This window comes from Rhinoderma darwinii, chromosome 5, assembly GCF_050947455.1.
Source record: "Rhinoderma darwinii isolate aRhiDar2 chromosome 5, aRhiDar2.hap1, whole genome shotgun sequence".
Taxonomy (NCBI): domain Eukaryota; kingdom Metazoa; phylum Chordata; class Amphibia; order Anura; family Rhinodermatidae; genus Rhinoderma; species Rhinoderma darwinii.
In genome coordinates this window covers 277,704,846-277,726,529 of record NC_134691.1, presented here as the reverse complement: position 1 = coordinate 277,726,529, position 21,684 = coordinate 277,704,846, and the positions used below count along the sequence as shown (strand labels likewise).

Here is a 21,684-nt window from a genome sequence, read left to right as displayed (position 1 = left end):
TAAATGTTTGATCAGTAGGGGTCTGAGCTTCGGAACCCCCACTGATCAGTACAATGAAGGAGGCCTGGAGCTCCTGCTAGGGTCGCATCCTCTTCATTATTTACACAACCACAGTGGATCATCCGTACGGTGGCCGTGTCTGGTACTGCAGCTTGTCCTATTCACTTAATTGGGACGAGATGCAGTACAAGGTACAGTCCCTAGCACGGAGGGGCCACTGTGTCTGTGTAAACAATAAAGGGGATGCAACCCATTTATTGTGCTAATTGGTGGCGTTCCATTTTGTAACAAATGTTATATGTAAGAGTAATATTTGGATGAGAAATTATAAGATTCAGGAAAAAAATAATTATAATTATTATTATTATTATTAATGGTCATTATTTGCCTAATGTATGGAGGTACTACCTAGGCGTTGTTATATATTTATGTGGATGTTCCCATTATCAGCTAAATCTAGTGTAGTCTCATTTTGTGTGGAGGGGGATTGGGGTGTGACCAAAGTATTAGAAGAATGGGCTATAGGCTTCTGCTCTGCATAAAAACATCTCTCAATTGCTTAGCTTAGACATAACCCACTTTTTTTTAAGGTTCAAGTCTTCTTATAGATTGAGGAATATTTTGGTTATTTTCATCATAAATTATTCATGACCACATTTTTCACAAAGCACCAGGTCAGCAGGATGGAGGCATGTTTGGCACAAATGCTCAAGCTGCAGCGAGATGCAACAACACAGGGCAGCTATATAAAGGGAAATTGTGCGTCCTAGTAGTAATGTAGTATAAAAATCATGTACACCCTAATAAATATGTGCTTATAATATAGACATTCTGGGCTTGCGAAATTTCAGAATAGCAAATATCTCATACACATATGTGAAACCAGAAAAATTGTAATTCATTTAACAATTATTTTTTCTATAATTAAAAGTTATACAATTTTACAATATACTTTCTGTATTAATTCCTTATGGTTTTCAGGATCTCTGCTTTTTGTTATCCAGTATATCCATTACGTAACCATGGACGTTTTATCCACTGGAAGTAAAAAAAAAAAATGTTCTTACTGAATAACAACAAGCAGAGATCTTCAAACCTGTGAGCAAGTAATACAGAAAGTATAATTGAAAATTGTATAACGTATAATTGTACAAAAAAATAACATTAATTCGCTGAAACCGGACAATCCCTTTAAACTTTAATTTAAAGAAAAGAAGGATTCAAGGCATTCATATAATAAAAACTTTTGCTACCTGTGCAAGAATGTCAACTCCATTAACTTGATGAAGCACCCCCTAATTATTAAAAAAAAAGGCACTATGTTAATAATAATACATTACATATAATAATTAGTGCTGGGCAATTAATCGAAAAATAATCTAAATCGGAATTCAGCGCAATTGATCAACGTCATCTTGCGAATTTTGGTTTAATCAATTATTTTCTTCCGGTTTAAACTGTATCTGCATCTTGAGGACACAGATACAGTTGAATCCAATGGTAGAGCAGGGGACCGTAAGGTCCCTACTTTACCATTCAGTTTGTATCGCTGGACAGAGGACAAAGACGTCATCGCGCCTGTCTGCGCCGTGCCGCACAGACCAGAGAAGCAGAGGGATCTCCTCCACTCGTCATTAAAACGGGGTTAGGTGAGCATGTATATTCTTATTTTTATCAGGCACTATTGGGGGCAGCTGTGGGGGCATTATACTGTGTGAGGGCAGCTATAGGGGCCTTATACTGTGTAGAAGTCATTTATAGGGGCATTATGCTATGTAGAGGCAACTATGGGGAATTATACTGTGTGGAAGACAGTTATGGGGGCATTATACTGAGTATAAGAAAGTTATGGGGGGCATTATACTGAGTATAGGATAGTTATGGGGGGCATTATATTGAGTATAGGACAGTTATGAGGGGGCATTATACTGAGTATAGGACAGTTATGGGGGGTATTATACAGTGTGGTGGCAGCTATGAGGGGCATTATACTGGGTGGGGGCAGTTATGGGAGCATGAAACTGTGCATTATACTGTGTGGGGAGCACTATGAGGCAATATACTGTGTGGGGGCACTGTCAAGGGGAATATTATATACAGTAGTACACAGCACGCTCAGGGGATAAATATTAATTCAATGACAAAGCATGATAATAGGGGCAAGGCATGCAAAAAGTGGTGTGGCCTAAATCGTTCAATAATCTTAAATCGAGGTTACATGTTCAATTAATCGTGATTTTGATTTAGGTCATAATTGCCCAGCCCTAATAATAACAATTTAAGTATAAATATTTCTTTAAAATGAGGCCCGAATATCGGTCTGTACACTTAGGCTATGTTCACATCTGCATTGGGGCATTCTGTTGTTCTGATCCGTCAGAGGAGCAGAACAAGGGAATGCGGGACACAACGGTTCCGTTACAACACGGACACCACCGGCGACCAGTGGAACCTATTGACTTTAACAGGTTACGTCGGAATCCACTGGGGCGTCCATGGTTTTACCGGAAACAATAGAGCAGTTTCCGGTAATCTCTGCCTGATCTGCGACAGGGGCCCCTGATGGAGCCTCCAACACAGATGTGAACAGGCCCTAATAGGCATTTCAAAGCATGTGTTTAAATTACAAATACACTATATGGCCAAAAGTATATGGTAGTAGTAGTATGGGTCAGACTGAAGAGTTCAGTGACTTTAAACGTGGCACTGCCGTAGGATGTCAATTTTGTCACAAGTCAGTTCATTAAATTTCTGATCTGCTAGATCTGTCCTGATCAGCTGTTATTATTGTGAAGCATTTAGGAGTAACAACAGCTCAGCCTCGAATAGAAGTGAATGGGAGTTACATTAATAGCGTTCCACCTCGAGCTACGCTGTTTCCAGAACTCGGTAGCTACGAAAACAGCGTACATGTTCGAGTTACGGAAACAGCGTAATTCGTTGAGCTACACTGTTTCCGGAACGCCCATAGAACTGAATAGTAGTTATGGAAACAGCGTAGTATGCTACGCTGCTGCTGTAACTGCCATTCACTACAATGGGAGTTACGGAAACAGCGTAGCTCAGCGAGTTACTAGGAGACGCCAGCGCTCACTTCCACTCCGTTTTGCTGTGTCCCGTAGGGTGCGCGCGCACGCTCGTGCCTGGCCTTAAAGGGCCAGCGCTCGCAAATAGGAAGTCGTCATCATCATCAACTGCCACAATTTGCTGGTCTATAAGAAGGCCCCAGGCCTTCTAATCCTTGCCTGAGCGTTGTTAGTTTTCCCAGTCTGTCTTGCAAATGGTCCCTTAGTGTTTCCCGTTCCAGTTGTTACCCTGCCTTGTTCCCTGTTCCTGTTTCCCGTGCTGTGCCTTTAGTATCTAGTCGTGCCACGTCCTGTGTCATCTGCCACGTACAGAGGAATCCGCCACGTCCTGTGTCATCTGCCACGTCCGGAGGAATCCGCCACGTCCTGTGTCATCTGCCACGTCCGGAGGAATCCGCCATGTCCTGTGTCATCTGCCTCGTCTGGAGGAATCCACCACGTCCTGTGTCATCTGCCACGTCCGGAGGAATCCGCCACGTCATGTGTCATCTGCCACGTCAAGAGGAATCCGCCATGTCCTGTGTCATCTGCCACGTCCAGAGGAATCCGCCACGTCTGGCGCAACCTGCGGCACCTGTGTCATCCGCCACGTTTGGCGTTATCTGCTGCACCCATCTCCATCTGTGCCAGAGCTGCGGCCACCGACTGGACTATCAAGGTACCCTTGTGCGGGACATTGTATTTCTGGGGTTTCCTGTTGTTTGGCCAGCTGCCTCCCCGCTACGGCGGTACGGCCTGGTGGGTCCACTAACCTGCTACGTGACACTCAGAATGTGGTGAAACCGAACAAATAATTTTTTTAACCAATAATTTTTCTCAGTAAAATATTCAATTCTTTCCTATTTTCTGTTGTCTAAAACCTGGGAGCGTCTTATAGTCAGGTGCGTCTTATAGTCCAAAAATACGGTATACGCACCGGGTGATGCCTTGAAGTACACAACAGTACTAGCCAGTGGTATATATAATTAAAACATAGTCTGTGTACCCCTGAGGACGCGCCCATTACACGATACTGGGTGCAAAAATGCGTAGGGACACAGCGCTACATTCTAGTGGCAATTTGTATCAGCTAGATATATTTAGTGAGTTGCAGCAGGGAGGGTATACCATATGCTAATTGAGCCTTCACTCTCTTCTCTCCTTATGCTCCAACCAGTCTGACATATATTGCTTTTGCCTGTTACTAGGTATATTGGCAAACAGTCCAATTTTTGTATAATACGTAAAAAAAATATTTTAATCGTTCTTTCAAGTAGTTACAGTTTTTATGAATGCTTAGACATTGAAAAGCAAAGTCATTTATGTCAACCATACCTGATAAAATGGGTCCCGAATTAATAATCTCAAACAGATCAATACTCGTAACGTATGTACAGATGAAGCTCTGTCAATCCATTCTCTGTGGTGGGGGAATTAAAGAAAACAATAAAAGAAACAACATATTTTAGAACAATCAGCCTTGATTCAATTGTTGAACTTCCATATTTAATTAGATCAGTATGCATTAATAGTTTTCTGTGTAATATTTTGCAGCTACATTGCCAGATAACAGCTGATGCCTTGTGGAAAATACAGTGAGTGGGAGATCAGTGTGGGATATTTTACGGTTTATGTCTATGGTTATTAATGGCTGAGCTGGGCTCGAGGCCAATGAGTATAATAAAATTATTTAGGTTTGGAAATATGTGAAAGACTGTCACACAATAAAACTTGACAAGTATGTCTGGAATCCCAAAACTTCGGGAATAAGGAGATTTTTACAATTCCATGCAGTTGCACATTTTTGTTTTTTAGGATCAGATACTTAAAAAGAGAAATGATGCAATGTTATATAAAAATCTATTTTATTCTATTTGTAGAAAAAATATTATTGCTATTATTAACAATTGTAATATATATATATATATATATATATATATATATATATATATATATATATATATATATATAACAAAAAGACAAGAGCGTGGAAGCAGCACTCACGAAAGAAAGTGAAGTTTATTCACCCGACAATCATCATGTCTACCGCAGGTATTGATATTTTAATTGTTGTGATCTTGTTACCATCACTGTGTAATATACCTGTGGTGTACCTAGGGAGATCAGATTCTAGATTCCTGATCTCTGGTGTAATTACTTTACATGATTTTGATGGGTTGGTCACACTAATTAAATAGGGTCATGGTGGACTTTCTCATCTGAGGCTTTTTTATTTGTATGTTTTTATTTATTGTATGTTATTGAGGGGGGTTTTTCCCAAAATGGGATAATAACGATTTATACTTTTTTACTATTAGAATACTTTTGTATTTTTTTGGTGTAGACATATTTTGGCTTTCCTCATCACACCATTTCTGTTTGGATCTATGAGGGTATCTGGTCAAGATAACTTTTATTAATAAATGTATATATTTTACGTGGAGATCCCTTTGTATTCTGAGTTGTCTAAAGGAGTTTCAAAAGAGCTGACTCAGTTGATTTTAATTTTTCCACACTTAGAATGTTTCTAGTTGCAGATTTTACTTGATGGAACCTATATAATAATGACATTGGGATCACAAATTCAGTTTGTAGCATTTCGAATGGCTTAAGGGCACCATTCCCAAAAAATCCTTAACCATTTTGATACCATATTCCAGTTTTCGAAATACTAAGGTGATATAAACTAATATTGCCCCAAATAGGTGATATATATATAGAGAGATTTGTAAATACCTTGAAGTCATTTGAAATATTCCAAGTTTACCGGTGTAGTATGCAAGACAAAAATTTTCTATATGGAGCACTATTAAGTTTTCAAGATTCAAGTAATTAAAAGATTTTTTTAACAGTTAGGGTATGTTCACACGTACACGTCCGTAACGGCTGAAATTACGGAGCTGTTTTCCGGAGAAAACAGCTCCGGCATTTCAGACGTAATGGCAAGTGCAGGTGCTTTTCGCTGCGTCCATTACGGACATAATTGGAGCTGTTTTTCTATGGAGTCAAGGGAAAACGGTTCCAATTACGTCTCAAGAAGTGACAGGCACTTCTTTGACGCGGCCGTCTTTTTTACGCGCCGTCTTTAGACAGCGGCGCGTAAAAAAAATGAACGTCGACACAGAACATCGTAAAGCCCATTCAAATGAATGGGCAGATGTTTGCCGACGCTTTGGTGCCGTATTTTTGGACGTAATTCGAGGTTAAAACGCCCGAATTACGTCCGGAAATAGGGCGTGTGAACATACCCTTATATTTGGTTAGTTCCATGAGAATTCTATGAAACACATGGCTTTCCCAATCAATCAAATACTGCAACTACGATGATATAAAATAAAGTCTAAAGTTTGGTAAATTTACTTATCCCTCATTTACTGGGTGCTGTGAATAAATTTGCTTTATACATATTTTTTTACCCACCCATAAAAAAATTATTCATTATTGAGTCAAGAGGTCTAAAATAAGAGATATCGATCCAAATCTGTGAATTTTTCAAGCCATATAGAACTTTTGCAAGCATAATCCTTAAATTGTTAAAAAGGTTGTCTAGTGATATAGTATGTAAAATCCCTAATTTACCTGCATCCAAGTCTATTCTTTACCAGTGCCATGAATATATCAAGGAATAAGTTATGTTGAGAGTGCTGGCTAAAATTTCTTTCATTTTTGTAGTTAATGCTAGAAGTAAAAAAAAATATCATACAATAAAGTCAGAAATATGTTATATAAACAATACATTACAGCAAACCTAAAATGTGTCATAAATTCTGTTTGTGAATGAAAAAACAAAAATGTTGCACTTCCATTTACAAACTAAGGCTCTGTTCACATCCATGTCGACACGTCCGTTGCAGATTTAGCCAGTTTTGAATGGAAGAATAGCACTGAATGCAAAAATACAAGTCTAAGGGTCTGTTCACATCAGCATCACCCTTCCGTTCATGAGTTCTGCTAGACCTACTTACCTCCGGCAGCCGTGACCACAGGACACTCACTTTGTGTCGGCATCTCCCTGCCCGGAGTCGCCAGCAAACGTGGTGGCAGCTCCCCACTGCTTCCTATAGGGTGCGTGCGCTAGTTCCGGCCTTAAAGGGCCAGCACGCGCACCAATGTGAAATGTTCCCTAACCAATCCCTATGCACCCTGGACTATATAAAGTGCTCTGCCCTCCTCCTTGCTTGAGCATTGTTTTGTCTGCCCATGTTCATTTTTGAAAATGGTCCCTTAGTTGTATGCTGTATATTGTGGTCCTGTATCCTGTATCCCGTATCCAGGAATTATGTTTGTTTCAGTACTAAGTTTAGTGCCAGAGTCGAGTGTGCCATCTGTGCCAAGTACCATCTGTGCCAAGTGTCATCTGTGCCAAGTGTCTGCTACACCAAATGTCTGCTACACCAAACGTCTGCTTCACCAAACGTCTGCTACACCAAACGTCTGCTACACCAAACGTCTGCTACACTAAAAACGTCTGCTACACCAAACGTCTGCCTAATCTTCTATCCAGGTACTCTCTTCCTAAAAACTGATACACAGCACAGAAGAAAAAAGACTGCACGGCACTCACCGCTATCTAAAGGTGCTTTTAATTCAATAAACAGAGGCAGGCATAACACGAGAGACACGGACAAGACAACTGGCCTACGGCTGTTTCACGTTCTCCAGACGCTTTCTCAAGGCCGCGAGCACTGAGCACCATCGACTAAAGGTGATTGTACCACAAGTCTCAGTAAGCACGCAATCCTGTGATGCCACAAGTGAAGGTAGTGGCAATCATTTACTGTCTTATTTTTGGATTTTTCCTAAAAACTATTATTGACTTTTGTTTGGCCAGCTGCTACTCCGCTACGTCGGAGCGACCTAGTGGATCCACATTCAACATAGCCGTAACGCATAGCTTCCGTTTGCATTACCATTGATTTCAATAGTAATGCTTGCATTGCAAATGGTTTCCATTTGTCTCCATTACGTAAAGTTTCAGGTTTTTTTGCGGAAACAATAGCGCAGTCGACTACGCTATTGCTGCCGCCAAGAAAAACGGAAACCATTTGCAACGGAAGCATTACCATTGAAATCAATGGTAATGCAGACAGAAGCTATGGTTTCCGTTTGCCTTTCCACTCATGGGTTCCTCCAACGGAAAGGTCAAGCGGAACCCATGAACGGAAGGGTGACGCTGATGTGAACACACCCAAAGAAAACCATTGGATATAGGTGGTTTTCGTCGTATAACGGATCTTGCACTGCAAGATGGAAGATACGATGCGGATGTGAACAGAGGTAACCAACCATTTCAGCTGTATGGTCACATTTTGTGACACCTGTGGACATCATCCTCTTACCCACTAAATCCATGTATTTGCCAGTGGAGTGTGGGCAGCTATTGGTTCAGAAGACAAGAGGCCTATCATGCTGAAGAGTCAGGGACATACTTACAATAATATACAGTTATTAGTTGTAACCTTAGAAGTGAGTCTTTATTTTTGTATGCCTAATAGTACGTTTTCCTGTTATATATGGATTATTTTACCTACCTAAATTTTTCAAGTTCTATAGATTCAGTGGATTCTTGCCACTGGTTTTTAGGTGTGTTCTTTCCAAACTTCTGCTGAGTCTTTGGTGTGCTGGTAATTTTCAAAGCAGGGAGCTTCAAATAGAAAACATTTGATTACAGATTCAATCTATAGCAGCACAGAAAATAATGGCACCATATAAGAAATAGTAGCAATAATAATACTGCAATACTTGTTGTTTAGTTACTCATATCTTTCATGCTTTTATTATTTCTAATTTAAACTTTCAGGCTATGTTCACACAATGTGGATTTGTCCGAGATTCCGCAGCAAAAATCTGACGCTGACCCTCTAATTTTCATTATGGTTTTGCATAATCTGCGTGTCACTAGCTGCTGCTGTTTTTGTGGCAGAATTTGCTGCGGAAATCTGCCTAAAGTAGTGACAGGTCACTAAGTTTTTTGTGACGCCAGTTGAAAATCCCCCCCCCCCCTCCATCTAAACAATGGGGCATTTTTCTATTTACAAGCAGGATTCAGGCTGATTCCAATGTGTTTTTGAACAAGATCGACTTTTGGGTAGGCACAGACATGGATACTGAAGAGGCAGAAGAAACAAGCACACGTAAACGCTTCAGTGATGTTGTGCCAGATGATGAGCAGTTCATACAAATAAAGAGGAAAATTTATCAAGAGCGGCGTTTCATACACCTGGCAGATGCCAAAAGGACATCTGTCAAGTAATGAGATTCTATGGATATTCATAGCACGATTGGCTGCAGCGGCGACATGGATTGAACATCATCGCTGGAGGCCGGACAGGAGGAATGTAAGTATGAACTTTTTTAAAAAAATTATTTTTTATTACATTAAAATTGTATTTTCCGCGCTCCGAGCATGGTGCTGTCACCCTGGACAGTACCATGCTCTGCGCACGGAAACGGAAACACGGAGTGCACACGGGAGTGCACACGGAAACCACACGGCCGCTAAAAAGGGTTCACGGACCCGTCAAAAGCGGCCGTGAAAATGGTGATGTAAGTGTGCACGAGGCCTTAGTGTGATTGTGCAGTGACAGAAGCTGGGCTGGAACAATGAGAAGTGTATGACGTTGATTGGTCACTGATTGGTCAGTGATTGGTCAGCGTCATACACTACTCTTGGTAAAAAGTAAAAACACGCCCAGTTGTCTATTAAGAAATTAATTAGCATAAAATTGCTCATAACTTGCTAAAAAATGATCGTTTTTCAAAATAAAAACCACTGCTGTTATTTACATTACATCGCCGGTCAGATTATGTAGGAGATCGGGCACTTATAATCTGGTGACAGAGCCTGTTTCTTTTTTTTCTCTTTTTTTTAATTCTTTATTTTCGTGACCAACAGCCACATTTTCCAAACACTAAAAATACAGCATGTACATAAGGGAAATTGAAAAACATAGACAGAAATGCAGACGGATTTCACTGAACAGTGCACTGTAAACATATCAATAGATAGGACATTGTTGTTCAAATCCATGCTAACTGGTAAACACACCCCAAAATGTAAGACACAGAGGAAGAAGAGCAAGAAATGAAAGAGAAAAAAGTATAAGGCCTCGTTTACACGAGCGTGATATACGTCCGTACGACGCGCGTGCTTTTCAAGCGCGTCGTACGGACCTATGTAAGTCTATGGGGGCATGCAGACAGTCCGTGAGTTTTGCGCAGCGTGAGTCCGCTGAAAAAAACTCACGACATGTCCTATATTTGTGCGCTGTTCGCGAATCACGCACCCATTGAAGTCAATGGGTGCGTGAAAATCACGCAGGTCACACGGAAGCACTTCCGTGCGAACAGCGTGATTCGCGCAACAGCTGTCAAACTCTGAATGTAAATAGAAAAGCACCACGTGCTTTTCTGTTTACAAACATCCAAACGGGGTGTCATAATGATGGCGGCTGCACGAAAATCTCACAGCCGCGCATCATACGCTGATGACACACGGAGCTGTTAAGTGCCTTTTGCGCACGCAAAACGCCGCGTTTTTTGAATGCGCAAAACACACACGCTCGTGTAAACCAGGCCTAAGGAAGGGAGGGGGAAAGACGACAGAGCCTCTTTAAATACATTACATGAGACAATAAAAAAACAAGTACAATAGGCATGAGTGGCAGACTGGTACAGGAGTGAAGTTCCTGCCCGCACGGGCTTACGAAAATGGATACATATACAGTGCTGTGAAAAAGCATTTGCCACTCACCCGATTTCTTCTATTTTTTAAATGTTTCCAGATCATCCATTTAACCTCTTAGTGACCAGCCTATTTTGGACCTTAATGACCAAGCTATTTTTTACGTTTTTCCATCGTCTCATTCCAAGAGCTATAACGTTTTTATTTTTGCGTCGACATAGCTGTATAAGGTCTTGTTTTTTGCGGGACAAGTTGTATTTTTTAATAGCACCATTTTTAGGTACATATTATTTATTGATTAACTTTTATTAACTTTTTTTTGGGGGGGAATAGAAAAAAATCTGAAATTTCGCCACTCTTTTTTGCGTCTTTAATCTACGCCGTTTACCATGTGGTATAAATAACACAATAACTTTATTCAGCGGGTTGTTACGATTGCAACGATACCAAATTTGTATAGTTTTTGTATGTTTTACTACTTTTACACAGTAAAAACGCTTTTTTTTTCAAAATTATTTGTTTTTGTGTCTCCATATTTGAAGAGCCGTAATGTTTTTATTTTTTCGCCGATGCGGTTGAATGAAGGCTTTTTTTTTTGCGGGACGACTTGTAGTTTTTATTGGTACCATTTTGGAGTAGATGCGACTTTTTGATCACGTTTTATCACATTTTTTTAAAGTCAGTATTCACAGAAAACAGCAATTTTTCCATAGTTTTTTATTAATTTTTTTACAGCGTTCACCGTGCGGGTTAAATAATGTAATAGATTTATAGTCGGGGTCGTTACGGACGCGGCGATACCAAATATGTGTAACTTTTTAACTTTATTTAGTTTTTTTAATAGTAAAGCATTTTGTAAGGGGAGAAGCTGGGTTTTTCTTTTTTTTTCACATTTTTTTTAAAATTAACTTTATTAAACTTTTTTTTCACTTTTTTACTAGTCCCATTAGGGGACTTTAATATGCGATTCTGCGATCGCATTTATAATACACTACAATACTTTTGTATTGCTGTAACGGCAGGGGGTAGGGAGACGGACAAGTGAGCCCTAATCTACCCGCCACTCTGTCCCTGCCTACTTGCAACGACCCGCCCTAGCGACGGGGTACAACTGGGCGGCGGTCCCTGCGCTCAGTAAGTGCACGACAAACATACAAGGAACACAAGCAAGGAAAAGGGGCCGTTGCCCACGGCAACACCGTGAGCAACCAGAGTGGTGAACGAGCCGAGTCAAGCCAGGAGTGTGCGAGGTACAAAACGAAAAGCAGAAGAGTAGTCGGTAAGCCAGGGTCGGTATGGAGCAGGATCAAAAATAGCAGGAGCTGTAGCTGGGCCAGGAACCACAAGGAAAGAAACAAAAGCAATAACAAGCACCGAGGGACAGGAAGTGCAGGCTTAAATAGACCGAGGGCGGGAGCTAGCTGAGTCTGGCCAGGTTACGATAGGCTCTCCCACTCCTAAGCCTGCCAGCCTGAATGGTGGAAGCAGGAGTCAGTCTCAGGGATGTATTCTCAGGTGCTGACTGATTAGTTCTGGGAGTTAACCCCGCTGTGCCTGGCAGATCCTTTACAATTGCAGTGTATTACTGACTGTCCGTTTAACACGGACAGGCATCTGCTAGGTCATACCTCCGGCATGATCTAGCAGGCATTCACTCAAGGCAAACCTGGGGGCCTTTATTAGACCCCCGGCTGCCATTAGAGACACAGACACTCGGCGATCGTATCGCCGGGTGTCGGTGGGAGAGAGAGGGAGCTCCCTCCCTCTCTCCAAAACCACTCAGATGCGGTGCTCGCTATTGAGCACCGCATCTGAGGGGTTAAACGTGTGAGATCGATACTAATATCGATCTCACACGGCAGAGCAGGGATGCCCCCAGCCCTCAGCTGCTTCTAGCTGAGAGCAGGGAGATTTAACGGCTCCCTGCTCTGTTTACTTATTCCGATGCCGCGACGTAAAAAGTCTATGGCATCGGAATAAGGCCCGTTAGTGACCGACGTAGAAACACGATGGGCCGGTCACTAACGGGTTAAGTTTAGTATAAGATAAACACAACACGAGTAAACACAAAATGCAACTTTTAAATGATCATTCCATTTATTGAGGATAAATATTTCATTAAAATCTATATCACCCATGTGAAAAAGTAATTGCCCACACTGGCTGTACCACCCTTGGCAGAAACAACTTGCGATGAGTCTTTTACATCACTGTGGAGGAATTTTGGCTCACTCTCTGCAACATTTTTTTATAGTGCCACCTAAGCTCCCTCTTGGATCGGAATCCGTGGTCAGATCGCTCTCATATATGGACAGTGATGTCAGGGGCTTCCTCTAGGAGCGGAATCCCTGGACAGAGCGTCTGCAACACTCTGGCTGGTAACTCCGCTCCTAGAGAGAGCCCCTGACGTCACTGTCCATATATGGACAGACACATCAGTGGCTCCGTCTAGCAGCGGATTCCCCGGCTAGAGTACTCTGACCGTGGATTCCTCTCCTAGAGGGAGCTTAGGTGGAGCTATCTACAGGGGGGTCGTGTCTGGTGCTATCTACAGGGGATAGATGTTATCTACAGGGGGTGGTGCTATTTAGGGGGGTGGCCTTATCTAAATGGGAACTGTGGCACTATATAGGCACTACATACAGTGGGAACTGTGTGTAACTAATAAAATTCATCCATTTTTTAACGGCCATGAAAAACGGATGGCAAATGGAGGTTAAAAACGGTCAGACGACCGGGAAATGGATTCAAATTTCGAGACAAACTGATACAAAACAGCCACGAAAAACTGACAGTTGATCCGTTGTTAACTGCCCTTTTCTGCACGTCGTGTGAGTATAGCTTTATAGCCCTCTTCACACTCCCCTCACCCCGATCCAGGGTGACGGCGAGAGAGAAGACTAATTGCAGCGGAAAACCTCCGCTATGGCCGTGCGCTATTTATTCCGCCAAAACAACAGAAACCTTACGGAACGGAGACAAATGGAAACTTACAAAACAGTGCTTTTTCTAATTTTTTGTGATTTGTCTGCTCATAATAAAAATTAAAAACATGGAATTAAAGTAATCTAGAAAATTAAAGACTTAATAATAAGTCTTGTAAGAAAAAAACAAGTAAAAATAGTTGGGATATTCAAATTAGTTGAAAGATATTATTCGTCTAAAGAAGTGCATATCAAAAATTGAAAATTTGACCTGGACACAGGAACCTTGGTCATGAAAGGGTTAAAAGTAGTATGATGATCTGAAATATTCAACCGTGACAAATATGCAAAATTAGAAGAAACTGGGAAGGGAGCAAAAACTTTTTCACAGCACTGTAGCTTTTACTCTGTTATGCCTTACATCCAAACTTGTTTTGTAAGACTTAAAATAAATCAGAAAGGATGTATAACAACAATAATAAATAAAACTTTATATTTTTAAATGAAGCAACATTTCTATTACTATTAGGGCTGATTTACACGAACGTGTTTTTCACACACGTCGCACGGACCTATGCTAGTCTATGGGGCAGTGCAGACTGTCAGTGATTTTTGCGCAGCGTGAGTCCGCCGTGTAAAACTCATGACAGGTCTTATATTTCTGCGTTTTTCGCGCATCACGCGAAAATCACGCGCACCACACGGAAGCACAACAGCAGTCAAAAGTATGTTTGGAAACAGAAAAGCACCACGTGCTTTTCTGTTTACAAACATCCAAACAGAGTGTCATAATGAAAATCACGCAGCCGCACATCCTATGTGATGACACACGGAGCTGTTAAGTGCCTTTTGCGCGCGCAAAATGCAGCGTTTTTTGCGTGCGCAAAACGCACACGCTCGTGTAAATACACGGCAACTTTGGCCACGACACAGGTTGCACAGAAAAAGATCGTTGTGTGCCCTTGCATGCATCACATGTAATTGAAGTCAATGTGGCCAGGTTGCGACCCGCGGCAGTCACATCCCGGACCACATCCTGGCAGTCGCTAGAAATTCAGCAGGTTTGGATTTCTTGCGACTATTCGGCACGGCACGGGTTGAAACGCAGCCACATTGACATTCATTACGTGAGATGCATACAGGGGCGCCAAAAATCGCTGTGTAGCCCTTGCCTTACTATTATGAACCAAAAATAAGAACAGATAAGGGAATGCTTGCAATAAAAGTGAAAATTTGTAAAATAAATGATTATTGGCAAAACATCAAGAACTAACTAGGCTAAGGTGTGTTCACATCAGCGTTGGTTTCCGTTGAGTGGCTCCAACGGAGGACCTCTCAACAGAAAGGCAAACAGAAACCATAGGTTCCGTTTGCAGTACCATAGATTTAGTTGGTAATGCTTCTGTCAGGGATCATTACCATGTATATTGTCTGAAAAATATTATCCTCACATATATGTATATACATTTCAGTTCTTTGTGTAATATACTGATATATATAACAAGTTCTTTGTTCATGTCGGACACACCTATGGAAGACACCGCCCCCTGGAATGCAAAGAGGAGTGTGCAGAAGAATGTATAGCAAAAGTTACAGCAGAAGAGCCAATGGAATTCAAGCAAGTCACACATCTATAGGGAGGGGCATGTGTCTTCTCTGTGTGTGTTTCTTTGTTCTGAATAAAGTTCAGTCCCTCCTGGCTGACATTGAAGCTGTACCTCAGACATTTGTGTGGTGTACTTCTCTCCAGGCATGCCTTCAGCTTTCAATTTACAGAGGTGGTTATTCGGTGTGAAATGCGGACCTGACACTTCCATTGCTTATAGTTTCCGTTTGTCACCGTTGTGTAAGGGCACGGCCAGACGTGGCGGAATTGCTGTGGAATTCCGCTGCGGACAGTCCGCAATGGAATTCTCCAGCGGCCGTTTTTTACAGTTGTTTCAATATATTTTCTGGCAAGTTAGTTCAGACGATGCGGAAAACTCCGCTGCGGACCATAGGCTGCGGTGCGGAATTTTCCCTCCGCGGCATGCACTGACTGTTGCGGAGAGGAAGCGGAATTTCACTGCGTATTTCAGCCTTTGCAATGCAAAAACTGAAACCTGTGGCAAGTCCGCTGTTTTTTCTGCAACGTCTGAATTACCTGTCAAATATGCTTGCGTTAATGCCCCAAATCTGCACCAACATTTGCAGCGGAAAACCTCCGCCACCTCTGGCTGCGCGCTATTTATTCCGCCAAAACAACAGAAACCTTACGGAACGGAGACAAATGGAAACCATAAGCAACGGAAGCATTACCATTGAAATCAATGGTAATGCAAACGGAAAATATGGTTTCCGTTTGCCTTTCCGTTGAGGGGTTCCTCCGACGGAAAGGTCAGACGGAACCCCTCAACGGAAACCAATGCTGATGTGAACAGGCCCTAAATTAGCATCTTCCTGGGAAGAAAAAAAACAAATTAATATTTATATTCTGAATGTGAATTCAGTTTTTTATGAAATAGAGTAATTATTATCAGCATGGAAATATATAAATCTGGGGGCAGCAACTTATTATCTTTCAGCTTCTAGTAGACTTTGTTGATTGTGTCAGGATGCCAAGAACAATTTTAGCAGGTAAACAATGTACAAACGAATTCTTAGGTGAATATCACCAAGCTGTTGTGTTTACCAGCTAATATGTCCCTGTAGTATAATTTACTTGTACAAACCGACTTGTCCTTTAAATTTCGGGTTTCACAAAAACTAATTAAAGCAATGGCATAAATTAAGCTACAACATTCATAGCAGAGGTCACAGGCTCAAAAAGACACACACACACACAACACACACACACACACACACACACACCTCGTTTCCTCTGCTCTATTGAAATAAAACGCACGTTCGGCTACATGCTAATAAGAGCAGAAATATTGAAAAAAATTTAGCCCACAGTTATCCTAAGTCTAGCACATACACCTTAAAAAGATGTCTAGTACACTCAAAGGAAATGTATCTGTAGCGTCCACAGCCGCGGACCGTCGGGATTACTAACCCCCCCCCCAACGGGCCCAGCCATGGGCGCTGGCTCGTATCTCTTCCCTAGGAGACGGCAGCGCTAACTTCTGCTCCGTTCTGCTGTGTCCCGTAGGGTGCGTGCGGGCACTCCTGTCCGGCCTTAAAGGGCCAATGCGTGCACATGAAAATAATCATCTATTAGCCCATGATCACCCTGGACTATAAGAAGGGCCCTGCCACTATACTCCTTGCCTGAGCGTTGTTGAGTTTACCCGTTTTAGTCTTGCAAATGGTCCCTTAGTGTTATCCTGTTCCCAGTGTTCCCGTACCTGGTACCTGTATTCTGTATCCCGTGCTACCTTTGTTCCTGAGCCTTAGAAAGTTGGAGTCGTGTTGTGCCACCGGTCACACCTGCTGTGTTACACCACGCCTGGTGTCTGCTGCCAAGGTCCCATCTGAGCCTAGCCGTTGCTACTGTCTGAACTACTACAGGTACCCTTGTGCTTGGACTATATATACATTGACTTGGTACACTGTTTGGCCAGCTGCTATCCCGCTACAGCCTAGTGGGTCCACATACCCACAGATCGTGACAGTATCATCAGAAAATAAATCAGGTTTTTATGTTAAACATATTTTTTTTTTATAAATTTTTGGTGATTTTTTTTTCACTTTATCTATATTATAATAAAAAAAATCTTGAAATCTTGTCGTTTTTACGCTGGTCAGTAAGCCTGACAATAGACTGACACCTCCTGTTCTGTAGAGATCGCTTGTCAGCAGTCATTACATTTTCATCACAGGCAGGATTACAATGAAAGGTAACATTATTGTACTGGAGCATCAGGGCAAAACTAGCGCTGCAGCTCCTTCATTCTAGGGATTGGTGGGGATCGCAGCAGTCAGAAAAAGTTCACAGAAAAAGGCCATACTTGCCGATAGAAGGGCAGGTGAAAAAAAAGTTCCCAGCAGCATGCAAACAAGCACAGACCCCACCAGTCAGTAAGTGATGGCATATCCTAGCGACATGCTTTCACTTACTATTATGGTAAAAGACCTTTAAGTAAGGGCAAGCAGGTTTTCTCTCTGAATATTGCTTTAGGTTTCCAAGAGTTTATACAAATAAATCTACTTATAAAAAGAGCAAGGGGGAGGGGCAAAGCAAATGCATGTCCTCTTAAAAAGAAAATGTAATCAGATGTAATTTTAAACAATAATGTGACAATTTAACCTAAAAGATCACAATTAATCTTTATTATTTTATATTAATTTCTTAAGACATGTCAACTCTACTGAAAATAGATACTTACTTGAATTCCCCATGAAATAAGAGCTCTGCATTGTTCAATTCCTGTAATTTCTCCTGGAAATGTATGGATAAATTGTCAGCGTCAGGGTAGGGCCACACGGAGCGGCCCTGACACGGTCGTAACGCGCCTAAAAACCGCGCCGGCACCATGTTCGGTGCGGCTGTCAAACAGCCTGTTAGTGGCCGCATGTTAACGCGGGTAAACCTTGCCTTTATCTGCAAAATCATGCGACCATGAATTAATACACTCTTTATGGCCACACGATTTTGCAAATTACAACAACTTACCCCCTATTCATTCTCTATGGCAGCGCCAGAAAAAGCCGAGCACTGCACTCGGCTATCTCCGGCGCTCCCATAGAGAATGAATGGAGCGGCAGTGCGAATGCGCATGTAACTGGAATACTCCTTAACGAGGTATTTGACAGCCGCTCCTACATAGTGCCAGTGCAGTTGTTGGCCACATTGCGACCGTGTCAGGGCCGCTCCGTGTGGCCGTACTCTCATTGTGTAGGGACACCTCATTTACAAGGGGAATGGTAACACCCGTTTAATTTAGTCATACATTTCCAGGAGTAATAACTGGGGAAAAAATGCTCCATAATTTTACAGGGAATACAAATATCAGTAAAACAGACATGTTAGGCTTCGTTCACATCTGCGATGGAGAATCCATTAGGGGCCTCCATCGCCGATGCGGCAGGAATTACCAAAGACAATAGCGCAGCATGCGGTCAATGGGTTCCGTCGGCGGTGTCCATTATTCTTTTGTTCTTCTCCTCGGAAGGAGAACAACAAAATGTCAGAACGCAGGTGTGAACCAAGCCTTAAAAGAGCTGACAGATCCTCTGTATTATATTACAGAGCAATGCTAGAAAAAGATCAGCTTACATAGTTTAAAATGAAATCCAAATGTAGTATTTTACCTGCTGTTTGCTTGCCTGCACATTTAAGAGGGACCAAAGTTTTTTGACATCAGAACATTTTCTAGGAATAAATAGAAACAAAGAAAAAATTTACAGTGAACAGAAATATGTTGGAAATACTATTCTGGATTTTAGTTATCTGCACATTTGTATTGTAAATAATTTCATATAAGTTCTTGGGTCTCTTGCAGGAATATTATGTAGCATTATTCGTTGTGACACTTAGGCTGGGTTCCCACTAAGCGTAAACTCTGCGGAATTTCCGCAACAGAATTGTGTGCAGAAATTCCGCAGCATTTACAGTAGCAGCAGCAAAGTGGATAATATTTAGAAAATCTCTTGCCCACGCTGCGGAAGGAAAACGCAGTGTAAACGTTAATAAATTTACCTGCTGCGCGGTATTTAAAGAGGCTCTGTCACCAGATTTTGCAACCCTTGTCTGCTATTGCAGCAGATAGGCGCAGCAATGTAGATTACAGTAACGTTTTTATTTTAAAAAAACGAGCATTTTTGGCCAAGTTATGACCATTTTTGTATTTATGCAAATGAGGCTTGCAAAAGTCTAAGTGGGCGTGTTTAAAGTAAAAGTCCAAGTGGGCGTGTATTATGTGCGTACATCGGGGCGTTTTTACTACTTTTACTAGCTGGGCGTTCTGACGAGAAGTATTATCCACTTCTCTTCAGAACACCCAGCTTCTGGCAGTGCAGATCTGTGACGTCACTCACTTCCTGCCCCAGGTCCTGCATCGTGTCGGCCACATCGGCACCAGAGGCTACAGTTGATTCTGCAGCAGCATCAGCGTTTGCAGGTAAGTAGCTACATCGACTTACCTGCAAACGCCGATGCTGCTGCAGAATCAACTGTAGCCTCTGGTGCCGATGTGTCCTCGCTCGTCCGACACGATGCAGGACCTGTGAGTGACGACACAGCGTGATCTCTCGAGAACACGGCTGTGTCTGCACTGCCAGAAGCTGGGCGTTGTGAAGAGAAGTGGATGATACTTCTCGTCAGAACGCCCAGCTAGTAAAAGTAGTAAAAACGCCCCGATGTGCGCACATAATACACGCCCAGTTGGACTTTTACTTTAAACACGCCCACTTGGACTTTTGCAAGCCCCATTTGCATAAATACAAAAACGGTCATAACTTGGCCAAAAATGCTTGTTTTTTAAAAATAAAAACGTTACTGTAATCTACATTGCAGCGCCTATCTGCTGCAATAGCAGATAGGGGTTGCAAAATCTGGTGACAGAGCCTCTTTAATTCCACAGATTTTCTGTTGCGGGTTTGCCCCATTGAATTCAATGGAGATGAAAAACCTGCAACATAAAGCCGAGTGTTGCGACTTTTGCGGTGTAATCGCAGCGATTACGCAGCAAAAATCACAACTCCGGAAAATAAAAAAATCATACTTACCCAGAACGCTCTCCTTCTTCCTGCATTCTGGCCTCCTGGGTTAATGTTTCATCCCATGTTACCATTGCAGAGTCACATGGCATGCAACGTCATCATAGGAGGCCAGACTACGCATAGAGAAGACATAGGGGGTAAGTATCAGCGTTTTTTACACAGCGGAAATTCAGTTAGAAAAAAAGCACCACAATGTGATTCGATCAATCGGACAGAAGGTACTGCGGGTTCCAGGTTGGATACGCTGTGTGATTTTTACACAGCGTATCCGACCCGTGGGAACCTGGTCTTAGCAAGAAACATTTAAAGGGTTCGTACAGGATTAGCAAAATATGTCTGCTTTCTTCAAAATGTAGTGCCACACATGTCCATTAATTGCAATGGAATGGAGCTGAAATACAAGACACAATCTAGGTCGCATAGATTGCAGGGGCGTCGCTAGCACTGGGCCTTTGGGGGCCTAAACCCCGGATCTTTGGCCTGTTGCACCAGATCCCTACAGCGGTCGCAATTGGGACCGGGCCGCGGCCCCCCGCACCACGTCTACAAAAATAGAAACTGGGCCTATGTCATAAAATACAAAGGCCCCTGTTATTATAGCAATAACACAATACTTACCCGCCTTCCCGTGCGGAGCGGAAGTCCTGATGTCTTCACGCGTCATGACGTCACGACGCTGTGCGCCGCGCGTGACGGTGTCGGGACATCGGCTGCACTCGGAGCCGAAGAGGATGGTAAGTGTAACAGTACTGCCTGCTTGTGGCAGGCTTACATACAGGGTATAACAGACAGTATCACACATGGACCCTGTATCTAAGCCTACGATATGGTAGGCTTAGATACATGACCATGTATGATACTGTCTGATGGGCCCTGTATCTAAGCCTACCACATTAAAGGCTTAGATACAGGGCCCCAGCAAACAGTAATCTTACAGGGTCCAACAGACAGTATCACACATGGGCCATGTATCTAAGCCTACCACATAGGCTTAGATACATAGCCATGTATGATAATGTCTGCTGGGCTCCATATCTAAGCCTACCACATGGTATTCTTAGATACATGGCCCATGTCTGCTGGGCCCTGTATCTAAGCTTATCTTGTGGTAGGCTTAGATACATGATCTAACAGACAGTATCACACATAGGCCCTGTATCTAAACCTACCACCTGTGTTACTAATGTGTTTTTTGTTTTTTTTACAGGTTTGGTTGTTGGACTACGTCGAATTCGAGGACTTCTTCGATAACAGCTTTTTTTATATTTAATAAAATAGTTAATGAGGGTTGTGTGTTTTTTTTTATTTCAATAAAACATTTTATTTATGTCTTTGAATTTTCTTTTAAACTTTATTACTATGAGGT

General features: G+C 42.2%; 1 protein-coding gene across 1 annotated transcript in view; it reads right to left on the bottom strand.

Annotated features, from left to right (window-relative positions):
• Nucleotides 1-21,684, bottom strand: part of NEK10 (NIMA related kinase 10) — a 161,647-nt gene that overhangs the window by 123,977 nt on the left and 15,986 nt on the right. The window contains exons 4-8 of the mRNA XM_075827183.1: nucleotides 18,909-18,969; nucleotides 8,597-8,709; nucleotides 6,645-6,743; nucleotides 4,401-4,485; nucleotides 1,254-1,295 (exon numbers count right to left, since the gene is read on the bottom strand). Of these exons, the coding sequence (XP_075683298.1) occupies nucleotides 1,254-1,295; nucleotides 4,401-4,485; nucleotides 6,645-6,743; nucleotides 8,597-8,709; nucleotides 18,909-18,969 (400 nt within the window). The remainder of the gene's footprint in view (nucleotides 1-1,253; nucleotides 1,296-4,400; nucleotides 4,486-6,644; nucleotides 6,744-8,596; nucleotides 8,710-18,908; nucleotides 18,970-21,684) is intronic.